Genomic DNA, 15636 nt, shown 5'->3' with positions numbered 1-15636 from the left:
TTCTGGACTTTGTGGCCCCATTAAAAACCAGGAAGCCCAAGGCTAAAACTGACCCTTGGTTTAATGACGCCACTCAGGCTGTGAGGAGGGAGTGTCGTAGAGCTGAACGCAGATGGAAAAGGGACAAACTGCAGGTGTCCCTTCATATCCTAAAGGACTGCTGGCGCCTCTATCAGGATACAGTCAAAGAGGCTAAAAGGAAATATTTCTCTAAGATCATCCACTTTGTGGATAATGATCCACATTATCCACTTGATGATACATCATTATCATACTGGTGAACATACAACATGGTGTCAGAAGCGACGGAACACGTTCTTCGTAGTTGACGGTATTTTTTTTTCCCGTCTCAAGTCTATTTTGTTGGTGCATTTTTTGTATCCGGACTGCAGCCGACATGGCGGAAGGATTCAGAAGGCCCGACCCGCTTGTTTTCGATGGTAATGTTGCTGAAAATTGGCGCATTTTTGAGCAAGAGTATGACATTTTTATAGCGGCGGCACACTCTGACAAGCCAGCGCGCTCACAAGCCTACATATTGCTCAACTTAGCAGGTCCCGAAACTATAGAACGGGAGCGGTCTTTTGTTTACGCGCCAGAAGTGAGAGAGGAGGACCTGGAGGATCCTGAGTGTGTCATGGTCCTGGGCCATGTTGGCCCAGCATTCTTAGTTTTCTTGTATTTTGTTCCTTATGCCGTGGTTCCTAGGTTGTTAAAGATGTTCCTTATTTGGTTGCCCCTCTGTGTATCTGTGAACCCTTGTTTCCCCTCGTGTTTTATTCCATGTTTTTCCCCAGCCCGTTATGCGCGTGCTCTCTCTCCTCCTGTCTGAACCTCTGTGTACTTCCTGTTTTACTTTGACAGTCTGCCGTCAGTGTTGCATTTACTCCTGCCGTGTCTCGTTACGATTATCTGTGTCAGCTGTGTTCCCCATGTGCTCCCACTTCCCTCGTTAACCCTCTGTGTATTTATGTGCATGTCTCCCTCAGTTCAGTGTTGCGTCGTCAATGTCTCCTCCCCGAACCTGTGTGTCTTTCTGTGTTCCCTCGGACTTCTGTTAGTATTCCCAGTTTAGTTCTGTTTCGTTGTAGGCCTGCAATAAAGCAGTGATTTTGAGTTCAGTTCCTGTCTCCGTTAGTTTTGCGTTTGGGTCCTCATCTGCCTCCACACAGCCAGTTCATGTCAGTACGACGCGACCAGTAATGGACCCAGCAAACTCCCTACGGAACCGGCAGCGTGCAGACTCCACCTTCCCTAACGAGAGGAGAAGGCAGGAGGCTCGGCATGCCCGGGAGCGTGAGTCTGCCTTTTATGGGACTCGATTGGCTCTAGGTGGGCCGCGCAGCCTCCAAACTGCAAACGCTACTGCCTTTTCCCCACATCATCCCACGGTGATAAGAGTTGGAGGATTCAGCCTATCGCCTGCCACAACTCCTCCGGCCTTCTCAACTTCCAGTTCACCTCCCCGATCGCCGCCCACGTCCCGCGCAAAGAAGAGGGTTTCTCGGCGGCCGAGGAGAGATTTTGTGCCTCCTACAAGCAGCTTATCTCCGCTGCAGTCCTTTGCGCTCTTCCTGGGACTCCCTCGCTCGGAGCTGCACTGTCCCTTCGACACAGCTCGACCCGTCATCGGCACAGTCAGCTGACGTCTCAGAGGTGCCTGCGTCTACAGCCCCGGCAACTCACGGCACAGTTCCCAGGAGAAACCGATGCTCATGCCGTCGCCACCCTAAAGTTACTGAGCAAACTCTGGTGGTGAGTGAATCCGACTGTCTCTTCCATGCTCCTTCTGAGCCGGACCGAATCGGACAATATTCTGTTCCTGAGTCCACGTTTTTTTGTGTCTGTAACTCATCAAAGGGGATTAGTAAGTTTAAAGTTGACTGTGTTTGCAAGCCACGCAATGTTTCTAAGTTCACCTGTGCACCCACTAAACATGAGACTGATTTCATTGTCCCCCAAGAGACCGCTGTTCAGGCTGAACTAAATAATTCTGACGCTCTACACTCTGTGTGCGTCATCCCAGAGGCCGTTAACTCTGTGTCTGGTAATTCTGGGTCAGTTAATCCAGAGCCTGCATTACCTACCCTCATGCCCATGTTTGAGAATGACTGTTTTTCCTTTGCTCCTCGCAGGTCAGCAGTAATTAACACACAGACTGATACTCTCACCTTAGAAAAGCAAAAGACTATTTCTGAGTTGCATACTTGTGAACTAAATATTAAAACAAACAGTCCTGAGGTTCCTCTTTCTGCTGAAACCAGAGGGGACCCCCTGGAAAATGAACTGTGTGTCTTCCAACCTTCAAAGGCTGCGCTTTCTGTTCTTTGGGTTGCTTTTGACCCTCTGTCACATTTTGATTTTCCTGTCTTGTCTGTTAGCTCTGAATCTGTTGCTCCCCTCGAGTTAACAATGGCAGATGTGAAGTCTGGTAACTCAGGTGTTGACAACACTAAGACTGTGCATTCAATCACGATTGTTAAGGTTAAGGGAAACAAGTTACCGCCCGTCATGAGTAAACTGCTAGGGGAGCTCAGATTGAATATTTCAGAGTAAGTTTCGCACCCAGTTGCTTCAGACACCTGTGTTAACTCCCCTACTCCTGTACCTGCTGAGTATAAGACTGTGGACGGTGTTTCTCCACTCCTGGACTATGCTGCTCTCCAACCAGCGTATTTAGAAACAGTCTATAAGAATGCTTCTCTTTCTATAACCGCTCCTTCTGAACCAGTAATTACAGACTCTAACTTTGCTAAGCCTGGATCCTTCTGTACAATGAGTGTTTTAAAGACTGCTACTTCTGACATGGACAGCTTAAGAACAGCAGAGTTGCTAAAATTGGCCTGCCATAAGTCTCTGTTTGCTGAAACTGTGTTTGGCTCCACTAACTTGGTTTTCCCAGTGTCTGTTACTGCTCCTGAGCTCAGCTCTCCAACTCCAGTTCCTGTAACCAGGGCAGCGCGGGCCCAGCTTTCCCCTGCTCCCATATCAGTTCCTCGGGAGAGGGTGGCTGAGGTCCAGCTGGTCCCTGCTTCTGTCCCCAGCCTGGCAGAGGCTCCGTTCATCCCGGCACCCATACCTGCTCCTCGGGTGGGGTTGATAGACACCCAGCCGTCGCCTGCGCCTGTTCTGGTTCCCCGGGTGAGGTCAGCTGTGACCCTGCTGGCTCCTGCACATGTCCCAGTTCCTCGGGTGGGAGCGGCAGAGGTCCAGCTAGCTCCTGCACCTACACCGGCCCCCAGGGTAAAGGCAGCCAGAGCCCAGCTCGTCCCTGCACCCGTATCTGTTCCTTGGGTGGGGATGGCTGGTGTTCGGCCAGGCCCAGCACCCGTTCCTGTTCCCCGGAGGAGAGCAGCCAAGAGTCAGTCACCTGCTCAATCACAAGTTCAACTACCTGCTGATCCACCATCACTGCAACCACCACTACAACTTGCACTTCTGTCCATAGCGCAGTCATTAGCGCAGTTATTAGCCCAGTTCCGTGTTTTGTCACCAGCTCAGTCTCTAGTTCAGTTGTTAGCTCAGTCACCAGCCCAGTTAATAGCTCAGCAACCCGTTCAGTCAATGCCATCCTCTGCTGGAAGCTCTTGTGAGCTCACTCAGCCAGTTAAGGACAGTGTCGTGCTGACAAAGCTTGGACAGACTGTTTGCACTGCACAGCCCCAACCGTTGCGTCCCAAGCCGGCTGTGTGCCCTGTGCAGCTACAGTTAGCGTCTGCTGAGCCAGAGGTCTCCGCACCACTTGGCTCTGCGTCTGTTCTCGCTGGGGGTTCAGGCGAACCTCTCCAGCCGCTCCTCGTCTCCGCTGGGGGCTCTGGTCAGCCCGGCCAGCACCTCGTCTCCGCTGGCGGCTCTGGTCAGCCCGGCCAGCCGCTCCTCGTCTCCGCTGGCGGCTCTGGTCAGCCCGGCCAGCCGCTCCTCGTCTCAGCTGGGGGCTCTGGTCAGCCCGGCCAGCCGCTCCTCGTCTCAGCTGGCGGCTGTGGTCAGCCCGGCCAGCACCTCCTCCTCTCCGCTGGATGGTCCAAGACGCCACTGCCTGGTCCAGCCTATGCTTCGCCTTCAACGTCGCCTGGTCCTGTGGCTGCCACGCCACCGTCTGGTCCTGCCTCGTTTGATCCTATGCCCACCAAGTCTCGACCAGTACGCCCGACACTTGAGGGCCGCCGCCGTCTTCCACACGGCCGGCCTCCGGACCTGCGCTGTAGCCGCAGCCGCCGTCTTCCACGCGGCTGGCCTCCGGACCTGTTCTGCTGCCACTTCTCACGTGGTCGGCCCCCGGAACAGCTGAACTGAACTTTTGTGCTATCGTCCCCTGGGTTGACCTTCCGACCTCTTTGGACAGTCTTCCATGTTTTGATCTGTTTTTGTGTATTTGTAGACTCAGTTTTGGTCTCATGCTCTGTCTTTTGTTTGGTTTCGTTCCCTCCGTCCTGGTCCCCTGCCTCCCGCCCTGGGTGGGTTGTTTGTTTTCTTGTCTTTTGGGTCTCGGGTTTGGGCTGTCAGGAGCCAGCCCTTGAGGAGGAGGGGGGGGGGGGGGGGGGGGGGGGGTGATGTCATGGTCCTTTACGCGCCAGAAGTGAGAGAGGAGGACCTGGAGGATCCTGAGTGTGTCATGGTCCTGGGCCATGTTGGCCCAGCATTCTAGCATTCTTAGTTTTCTTGTATTTTGTTCCTTATGCCGTGGTTCCTAGGTTGTTAAAGATGTTCCTTATTTGGTTGCCCCTCTGTGTATCTGTGAACCCTTGTTTCCCCTCGTGTTTTATTCCATGTTTTTCCCCAGCCCGTTATGCGCGTGCTCTCTCTCCTCCTGTCTGAACCTCTGTGTACTTCCTGTTTTACTTTGACAGTCTCCCGTCAGTGTTGCATTTACTCCTGCCGTGTCTCGTTACGATTATTTGTGTCAGCTGTGTTCCCTGTGTGCTCCCACTTCCCTCGTTAACCCTCTGTGTATTTATGTGCATGTCTCCCTCAGTTCAGTGTCGCGTCGTCAATGTCTCCTCCCCGAACCCGTGTGTCTTTCTGTGTTCCCTCGGTCTTCTGTTAGTATTCCCAGTTTAGTTCTGTTTCGTTGTAAGGCCTGCAATAAAGCAGTGACTTTGAGTTCAATTCCTGTCTCCGTTAGTTTTGCGTTTGAGTCCTCATCTGCCTCCACACAGCCAGTTCATGACAGAGTGCCTCAAAAGGAAATTCAGAGAAATGTGCAGCCCACAAACCAACGTCACGATGGAAAGACACAAGTTCAACACGCGGAATCAGAGGACTGGCGAGACTGTTGAATCCTATGTAAGTGATTTACGGATTAAAGCAAAAAGCTGCAGATTTGGTGATCTGAGTGAAGAACTAATAAGAGACAGACTAGTTTGTGGCATCAACAATGACAATTTAAGGGAAGTTCTACTGCGTGATAGTGATTTAATGCTAGCAAAAGCCATATCTGTCTGCCAGATTCATGAAATGACTGAAGAGCATAATAAAACACTTGCTTTTCTTCAACAATCTGCGACAAATGTTGATGTGCTCCAGCCCAAATTTACAAGAAAGCACAGGGGAGATAAAATAAAAATACAAGGAGACAGGTCTGAAACTCAGCATATCACTAACTGTACTAACTGTGGGGGCTCATGCTGCAAAAAAGAGTAAATGTCCAGCTTTTGGGCAGCAGTGTCATGCATGCACAAAGTGGAATCATTTTAAGAAACGGTGCAGAGCCATTCAGCCTACCCAAAACGTAGCAAGACACAGAAAGTCAGTTCATCATGTGGAAACAGACCAAGCTGATGACAGCGGAGATGACACATTCTACGTTGATGGAGTAAACCTGCAATATGCAATCCATGCGACTGATGTGCATGTGGAACACAAAGAGGAAGTTTTTGTCACCGTGCACATTAATGGGATTCCTGTTGAGATGAAAGTGGACACAGGTGCTAAATGTAATGTGCTTCCCAAGAAAACAGTTAACATTATAAGAGCAGATAAACAAATGAAAGCACACCCCAAGTCCGTTAACCTAGTAGCATTTGGAGGCAGCAAGATTCAAACCTCAGGTGTAATTAAGCTGCAGTGTTTTCTGCATGGACAGTCACATGTGCTATCATTCTTTGTTATTAATGAAGATGTTCAGCCAATACTTGGACTATGTGCATGCAGAGAAATGGGACTTGTATCATTCAGCATTGACGTCCACCAATTGAGCACGTCTGCAGATGACTGTCACAACAGCTTATCACAGAATACAGCGACTTATTTTCTGATGAGCTTGGAAGGTTGCCAGTCACCTATCGCATGACACTGAACCCAGATGTGAAACCAGTTGTTCGCCCAGCACATCGCATCCCTTTGGCCATGAAAGACAGAGTCAAGGCAGAGCTGGTCAGGATGGAGAAATTAGGCGTCATTACTCCCGTCTCAGAGCCGACAGACTGGGTGTCTTCTATGATAGCCACCAACAAGAAAGGCAAAGATGAAATCAGGATATGCATAAATCCTCGAGACTTAAACACCGCTCTGAAAAGACCACACCATCCCATGCGCACAGTAGAAGAAGTGGCTGCAATAATGTCAAATGCTACTGTGTTCTCTGTTTTGGATGCTAAGAACTCTTTTTGGAAGGTGTCATTGGATCAGAAATCATCCATGCTAACCACCTTCAGCACTTGTTTTGGTCATTACAGGTTCCTCAGAATGCCTTTTGGTCTTAACGCTGCCAGCGAGGTGTTTCAGCGAGCCATGGAGCAGATATTCGCTGGGTATCCATGTGCCATCATTGTTGATGATATACTCATCGGCGGAAGAACCATGAAAGAACATGACGACAACCTGAGAAAAGTCCTTGATCGTGCCAGAGCAATAAACCTGCGACTAAACCCATTAAAGTGCAAATTCCGGCTGAATCAGGTCAGTTATGTCGGACACATTTTCACAAGCGAGGGGCTTAAAGCAGACCCTTCCAAAACAGCCGCAATCAAAGAGATGCCAGTTCCAACAGATGTCCAAGCCCTGCAGAGGTTCCTGGGGATGGTCAATTATCTTGGAAAATTCATTCCAAACTTCAGCCATCTGTCAGCTCCTCTGCGACAGCTCACACACAAGGACAGCGAGTGGATGTGGGACACACAGCATCAGACTGCGTTCGAAGCACTTAAAGAGCACATGTGAGACACTGCAAGCGCTCAGCTCGTTCATCAAAGATGGTTGGCCACAACGACTCCACAACCTTCCCACGGGGGTTCATCCATATTTTCCTTTCAGGGATGAGCTGACTGTGGATGATGGCATCATTCTTAAAGGTTCCAAAGCCATGATCCCAAAATCACTGCAAGGAGACTACATCACCATCATGCACAGAGGACATCCCGGCGTAGAAGCTACCAAGCGGAGAGCACGGGGGATCATCTTCTGGCCGTTCATGTCAAGAGATATTGAACAAACAGTTACTTCCTGCTCGGTGTGTAACAGCACTAAACCTCATCAACAAAAAGAGCCCCTTCATCTGCATAAAGTTCCAGATCTTCCTTGGTGAACTGTGGCTACAGATATGTTTGAGTGGCACTGTCAGCACTATTTAGTAGTAGTCGACTCATACTCAAGCTGGTTTGAGATTGACCTGCTAAAGGATTTGACATCAGCGACAGTCATCAAGAAGCTGAAAAGACACTTCTCAGTTCATGGTGCTCCACACACTCTGATCTCAGACAATGGAAGGCAGTTTACAAGCCAGCGTTTCAAAGACTTCGCTTCACAGTGGGACTTTCAACATGTCACCAGCAGTCCAGGGTATCCTCAATCCAATGGGCTTGCTGAGAGAGCAGTGCGCAGTGCTAAACAGCTGATGGAGAAGTCACACAGAGATGGCACTGATGTATTTCTCAACCTGCTGAATCTCAGGAATGTTCCACGTGATGTGAACCTGGGTTCCTCTGCAGAACGACTTCTATCCAGACAGACTCGAACTACGCTCCCAATCACAACCAAACTGCTCGAACCACAGCACCGTGAATCTGAGAGAGTGAAAGCCCAACTACTCAACAAGAGACTGACTCAGAAGGTCTGTTATGACAGATCCAGCCGACCACTTCCACCTCTCAACGAAGGACAAGTAGTGAGGTTACAGACCCCACAGGGTTATGACCGCACAGGTGTGGTGAAGGAACTTTGTAAAGAACCTAGATCCTACCTGGTACAGTCAGATGGAAACACTTACAGGAGAAATCGCAGACACATATTGCCTGTGTCTGAGCCTGTTACTGTTCAGAAAGACACTGATCATCATTATTATGATGGACTGCAGGTTGTGGGTGAAAACAATGATGTAGAACAGTTTAAAGACAGCAATCATGTTGAGAGCTCTTCTGATGTTTTGCATTCTCAAAGACCTTCCAAGAGTGATGGTGTTTACAGGACACGCTTTGGTCGTGTGTGCAAACCAAATCCAAGATATAGGGATTAATTGGGTACTAGTTAAAACACAGAACATTTTCAGGTTTGATGTTTGATCCAATAGTTACTGATGTCCACGCTTCAAGTTAAATTCTGTTTGAGGTGATTTTCAGTAGTAATCATATTTAACTTTATACAGTAAAATGATATTTTTGTCATGTTTATTTCTTCCATCTGGTTGCAAATTTAAATGTTCCTAGGGATCAGCGTAAGTCACCTTTAATGCTGTGATTATTATTATTTAGCATGCATTAAACTTTATATCCGGTTGGGGATGCACTAAAGAAGAGGGATGTAGATAACCTGCTGTTAGTTTGATATTTTGTCCTAATCCGCTTGCCGTACCTCCGTGTAGGTCTGTGTATGTTTTGAGTGGTATAGGCGGGATTCCATTATTGAATCAGAGCATGTAAGTTCTCTGCTGCTCTGCAGGTTAATAAAACCACGTTAACTGAGTTTACTGCTTCATCATTATCATACTGGTGAACATACAACACCTCTCATAAACTGTCTAATGATTTTATGTGTTTTTTCATTGAGAAGGTTGTAACCACGCGGGCTCTCATTTCTTCCCCCGAGTCTGACCCCTCTGTCTTGATGCCTTCCTCTGCTGTTTTTACCATTTTGAGCCTGTGACTCTTTCTTATTTAGAGGATGTGGTCAGCCACTTGAGGCCCTCTGGTTCCCCAAATGATCTTGTCCCACCACAATTTTTTTTAAGGAGATTTAGGCCAGGCTGTTCTTACTGTTATAAACAGCAGTTTAATATCTGGTGTAGTCCCTGCTAATTTTAAGCATGCAGTAGTACAACCCTTGCTTAAGAAACCTGCCCGGGCGGTAGTGCTTTGAAATGGTTTAGGTCTTATCTTTGTGACAGAACTTTTAGTGTTAACTTTTTAGAGTATGAGTCTTCCTCTGCCACTTTACAGTGTCGGGTCCCGCAGGGCTCAATTTTAGGGCCTCTGCTTTTTTCCATTATATTTACAGTCGCTGGGAACCATCCTCAGAAGGCATGGAATATCCTTCCACTGCTAGTCTGACGACTGTCAGATTTATCTGCCTCTGAAGCAGAAAAAGGCCTTCTCTATTAAGCCACTTCTAGCATGTCTAGAAGACATTAAATCTTGGATGTCCCTAAACTTTCTAAGATGTAATTCAAGCAAAACTGAGGTGATTCTGTTTGGTCCTAGTGGACCTTGTGAACCCTCCGCTATTGATTTGGGACCCCTGGCAGAGTATTTTAAATCTGTTGTTACAAACCTGGGTTTTAAGATGGACAGTTATTTTAAATTAGACGGTCAAATTAGGGTTACTGTCAAGTCCAGTTTTTATCATTTAAGGTGCTTGGCAAAAATAAGACCTATTTTATCCAGGCCGCATCTTGAAACGGTAATCCATGCTTTTATTTCGTCTCGTTTAGATTACTGTAATGCACTGTATTTTGGAGTTAGTCAGCATCTTCTCTCTCGTCTGCAGCTGGTCCAAAATGCTGCTGCACGACTTTTAACCAGAACTCGTAAAGTAGGGCACATAACTCCCATGCCGGCTTCACTCCATTGGCTGGCTGTATATCTTAGAGTTCATTTTAAAATTCTCATGTTTGTTTTTAAATGTTTAAACGGTCTTGCCTCAACTTACCTCTCTGAGCTTCTGCATCCTTACTCACCCCCCAGGTCTCTCAGGTCAGCTGACGAGCTGCTCCTGGAGGTACCCAGGTCCAAGAGAAAGCTCAGAGGGGACAGGGCCTTCTCTATTGCTGCTCCTAATCTGTGGAACAATCTTTCCCAGCACATTAGAGAGGCCCCTTCCGTGTCTACGTTTAAAACACGTCTTAAAACCCATTTTTACTCCTTGGCTTATGACACAGTCTGACCCTGCTTTTATTGTTTTAAATGTTATTCTCTTCATCATTTTTATACTATTTTATTATTGTTTTTGTTATTTGTGCTAATTTTATTATTTTAAATGTCATTTTAATAATCATCTTATATTTTATTTTTTTTTAAGTATTTTTTATTTATTTTATATTATTTTTTTATTTCTTATTTTTTTAACATGTTCAATGTATCATTTCTGGCATGTCAAGTGTGCAACACTTTGTGTTCAGCTGGGGGCTGATCTGAAAGTGCTATATAAATAAATTGCTTGCTTGCTTGTTATCTGGTCAATTCCCTACTGTTTTAAGAATGTTGTCATTCACCCACTTACAAAAAACAAAACAAAACAATAACCCTTTCTTCTCAGGCATTCCAGAATTTAATGACAGACGTTATTTTGGTTCAAAATAGTACACAGTAATTATTTCATAAATTGTTATTGTCAAACAGTGTCGCTCACAAACAACAACAAATAATCATGATAAAGAATCAATGAGAGAAATTGCTTGTTCACTACTTGAATCGTAAGCTCTTTGAGCTGTCAGTGCATTTAATCCAAAATTCAAATGTGCCACAGTGAATTGGAACATTTTGTGTTTCAAAATTGTGTTGTGTAAGAAAATCATCTTCAATCTACTTTTTAAATACGACTTTTAGTGTAATGATTTACAGGTTGATTCTTCTCACATAAATAGGACTCAAAAGTTCAAAAATCTGACCAGGACAAAGTTTTAAAAATGCATATATGAATATTCCAACATTTCTGCCCATTTTAAAAGTAAGTGTACTCACAGTTCACAAGACTCTAACGAGCTGTGTTAACCTTTCTAAGTATCTTAAAAATCTTATTTTTAATTTCCTTTGTCCTAAGAAAATACACAAAGGGATTTACAAGAGATGGACCGAGGATGGTGCCAATTGATAAACCTTGGCGTTCTTCAAGAGTTAATACCACACCAAACCTGGTCAAAATAGCAAGGATAAAAATGGGACAGTATAAACATATTACACAAATCAGGTGACTCACAAGAGTGCTTCCCATTTTCATTCTGTCATTATTTGATGATAATTTCACAAAAAACAAGATCCCACAGTATGAAAGACAAATGAAAACGAATGTGAAAAATAACAGAAAAAATAACTTACTAGCACCTTGATTGAAATATTTCTGTGGGTCAACACAAAGGGTTCGTAATACAGCACCAGCATCACAGAAAGTGTACCTAAGCCTCAAGGTGCAGTGAGGGAGAGGGACAACTGTTGCAGGTAAAGAAGCCCAAAAACTATAGGCAACAATCCACAGAATGTATGTAAGTACCATTATACGTGTATTTGTTAAATAACTATGGTACCGAAGAGGATAAATTATAGCTATTAATCGATCAAATGCCATAATTGTTAAAGAAAACATCTCCATTGTTGCTCCCAGGTGGAAAACACACATTTGAATTAAACACTCCACATATGATATGGTATTAACACCAGCAAGAAGAACCCCGATCATTGTTGGAATGGAACTAGAGGTATACAGTATGTCAACAACAGCAAGATTGCAAATCAGAAGATACATTGGTTTATGTAACTGCTTGTCAGAAACAATGAAGATGATATTGACCAAACTGCCAGTAACAGCTAGTAAATAAATTATCAGCATAACCACACCAACTGCTACAGGCCTTTTGACTGTGTCAAACCCACCTATAATAAAATGTGTTAGTTTGGTTGAAGCATTCTGTAAAGACATATTAAAAAATATTAAATCACACAAGTTTCAAATTGGAGTTGATAAAGTAAAAAGACAAAAATAAAAAACACCTCTCAATGCAAAAGGTGGTTAAAGATATTGCAAATCTTTAGCAGCAGTAGACAGTGATTAAGAACAAAAAAATAATAGCCCAGCTAAACAGACAGTTTGGCTTTGATGACAAAGCACCTGTGCTTTCACATTTTAAGCCTCACAAGAACCGTACATTCTCACTCTGCACTTCCGTCATCCAGTGACACTGCATTGTGGCATAGAAAATTTTCTATTTACATATCCCCAGAGATTGCAGAACCATGCTCCCATCCACCCAAAGGTAGGATGAGGATGGCTGGATACTTTAATTTACTTTTACTTTGGCTCTTTAGAGTTGCTATAACACAGAATGTATCACCACAAGGAAATTGCACCTTTGAAAATATTAACTTAACTAATGGCAATTATTAAAACTGACGGTAGATCCATCACGGATGAAGCAACGACAAAATAACAAATAGTTTTGTACTTGATTAAGATTAACTACATTCTATGTAGTATTTTAATAGTTCGTTTAAAGAAAATTTCACATATACAAAGGCACCGGTTTAGCTCACTGGGATAAGCTGGCTGAGAGCAGCCGCCCGGGTTCGAATCCAAGCTTTGGCCCTTTTCAAAGTCAGAGATTCTGATTTGTATTCTGATTTATGTCTCTACTAGATTCTGAGATAAATTCTGAGATAAATCAGAATCTCTGATTCTGATTCCGGTTTATCTCCACCTCTGGTTTCCTGGTCAACCCCCTAAAGTGATTTGCCTCATTTGTTCAGTTATTTGTAGACTTTTTGTTAAACTTTACAGAGGAAAAGAAAATTTGAAAGTGGTAATTAATAATTATAAACCTGTGATACTTAGTTCTTGTCTTGAGTATTGGTGTGATGAAATTTAAGATAAACTGGGAAAATGCCAGACTGTAGAAAGCTGCTGATAATATTTACTAGATGATTTGTTTTTGTTTTTGTTTTTTTAAAGTGAGATACACAGTTTTGTGTGCGTATATAACACTGGAGATTATGGCTCGTTTTAGGCACACTTTATTGTTTTTTGGGGGTTTTTTTTTTTTTTTTTTTCTTCGCCTGTCCTGTTTGGCTCTTTTGACATCAGAATTATTGTCTAATGGCGAAGAAAGATGCCCAACGGATTTACTTTACGAAATGGACCATCCCAGCCTTTCCGTAATGGTCTATTTGATTCACCTTTTATTGTTTATTTTATTTTTTATTTTCACTTGCTAGATATGGGACAGACTTGAATGAGGAAAAGAAAAGGGAGAAAGAAAGAGGAAAAAAACAGCGGAGAAGAGGGACGGGGATAAAGGGCAAAAAACAAAAACCAACAAAATAAGCAGAAAAAAATACATATATCAATCACCTGGATCACCTGTTGAGAAAAAAAAAGAAAACAAGCATTTAACAAGGGATAAACAACATCATGATGATCTATGGGAATATAACAGTAAATACTAAGTCTTAAACATTATTGTGCAGCACGTAAGATCGACAGCGCACAGCGTGCTTTAAGGTAGGAGCCAAAAAGGGTGTAGTTTGTGTACCTGTGTGTACACCTGTGAGCATGAACACGCTTGTTTTTAAAAGGTTCCTACATGTAATGATCTGTTAGAGGGTGTGGGGAGCCACAGCCCCGTCCTGCAGGGCATGAAGCAGGTATGGAGGAGATCAAAACTCCAAAAATCCAGAGGCCCTCAAAACACGAGAGACCAAGGAAGACCAACAGAAGGGCAGCCGCGCCACCATCCCAGAAAGAGCTAAGGAGAGTCCCAGATGAGGGGTCACTCAGCAGCCGCGGAGCATAAGCCAGGGGGGGTTGCAGTGACGTGCCCGGGAGCTCCGCCGGCAGCAAGCTGCGCCAGAGTGACCGAGCCCCAGGCCGAGGGTACCCCACCCCCGAAGTGGCCTGAGTGAGCCCCAGGCTCCAGGCCCCGATAAGCAGCCACCAAGGAGTGAGCCGGTGTGTACCTGGACGCCCATCCCCGGACACAAAGACCCACCAACGCACCGATGCCTGAGGGCGTCTGCCACTGGCAGGGGAAGTGGTGGGGGGAGATAGGCCTCCATACGTTGGAAGGCCTGAGATGTCCCCAGAGAGGTGGCATCTGATACCCAACCTGACATATGTCATCGTGGGGCGATCGTGGCTCAAGAGTTGGGAGTTCGCCTTGTAATCGGAAGGTTGCCGGTTCGAGCCCCGGCTTGGACAGTCTCGGTCGTTGTGTCCTTGGGCAAGACACTTCACCCGTTGCCTACTGGTGGTGGTCAGAGGGCCCGGTGGCGCCAGTGTCTGGCAGCCTCGCCTCTGTCAGTGCGCCCCAGGGTGGCTGTGGCTACAATGTAGCTTGCCATCACCAGTGTGTAAATGTGTGTGTGAATGGGTGGATGACTGGATATGTAAAGCGCTTTGGGGTCCTTAGGGACTAGTAAAGCGCTATATAAATACAGGCCATTTACCATTTACCATATGGACAGATACAAACATCCATTCCCACCCTCATGCTCTCATATGCAATTACTCAACACTCACCCAACGTGGAGACAGACATAAAGAGACACTGTACACACAATCACACTCCCCAAGCGTACCCTTGCCCCTGGAGGGGGAAACTGCACCCAGACCCAGGTGGTGTTACCCTTTTCCCTGCGGTGGGGAGATACAGACCGCCCCGACTCCGCAGCAGCGGGGAGGCCCCAAATTCCAGACCCCAGTCGGACGGCCAACTCCTTCTAGGGCCCCCCCCCTTTCCAGCAGGCCGCAGAGAACGGGGGTGTGAGAAGACTCCAAACCACACTTTATTGTTAGTGGAAACTGTTACATCCGCCAGCGGGTGCGGTCTGACCCGTCTGTCTTGATCCCTTGCTCTGCTGTTTTTAACCAGTTTGAGCCTGTGACTCTTTCTTATTTAGAGGATGTGGTCAGCCACTTGAGGCCCTCTGGTTCCCCAAATGATCCTGTCCCACCACAAGTTTTTAAGGAGATTTTTCCTAGCATAGGCCAGGCTGTTCTTACTGTTATAAACAGCAGTTTAATATCTGGTGTAGTCCCTGCTAATTTTAAGCATGCAGTAGTACAACCCTTGCTTAAGAAACCTGCCTGGGACCACACTGTATTGGCTAACTACAGGCCTATCTCCAAGTTGTCTTTTATGTCTAAAATCTTAGAGAAAATTGTACACTGCCAATTGATGGATTTTTTTAAATGAGAATGGTATCTTAGAGGTCTTCCAATCAGGTTTTAAAAACTTTCATAGCACGGAGTCCGCACTCAGTGCTCCGAGGTTTTTAATGATATTGTGGAGGTAAACACAGACGACACGAGAGCTCTCGATTGACACTGCTCGTTTATTACTTATCACCACACAACTGAACACTTTTCCCTCCAAAACACAGCAACAACACTTCCTGAGAACTGGGTGTGAGTGGAGCCCTCCAGTGGTCCACCACACATGCCCCCCCCCCCCCCCCCCCCCCGAACACCCAGTAGGGTCAGGCCCTAGTCCAGAACCCTTGC

At 45.8% G+C, this 15636-nt stretch overlaps 1 protein-coding gene across 1 annotated transcript; it reads right to left on the bottom strand.

Annotated features, from left to right (window-relative positions):
• Positions 1–11121: 11121 nt before the first annotated feature.
• On the bottom strand, positions 11122–12060 carry LOC118454626 (olfactory receptor 4C12-like). The gene has a single exon (XM_035910208.2). The coding sequence runs from the start codon at positions 12058–12060 to the stop codon at positions 11122–11124; it is 939 nt and encodes a 312-aa protein (XP_035766101.2).
• Positions 12061–15636: the final 3576 nt, after the last annotated feature.

Source organism: Neolamprologus brichardi, chromosome 14, assembly GCF_056152115.1.
Source record: "Neolamprologus brichardi isolate AB-2024 chromosome 14, ASM5615211v1, whole genome shotgun sequence".
NCBI lineage: Eukaryota > Metazoa > Chordata > Actinopteri > Cichliformes > Cichlidae > Neolamprologus > Neolamprologus brichardi.
Note: the sequence above shows the minus strand (reverse complement) of the source record. Positions and strands in the feature narration are given on the sequence as shown.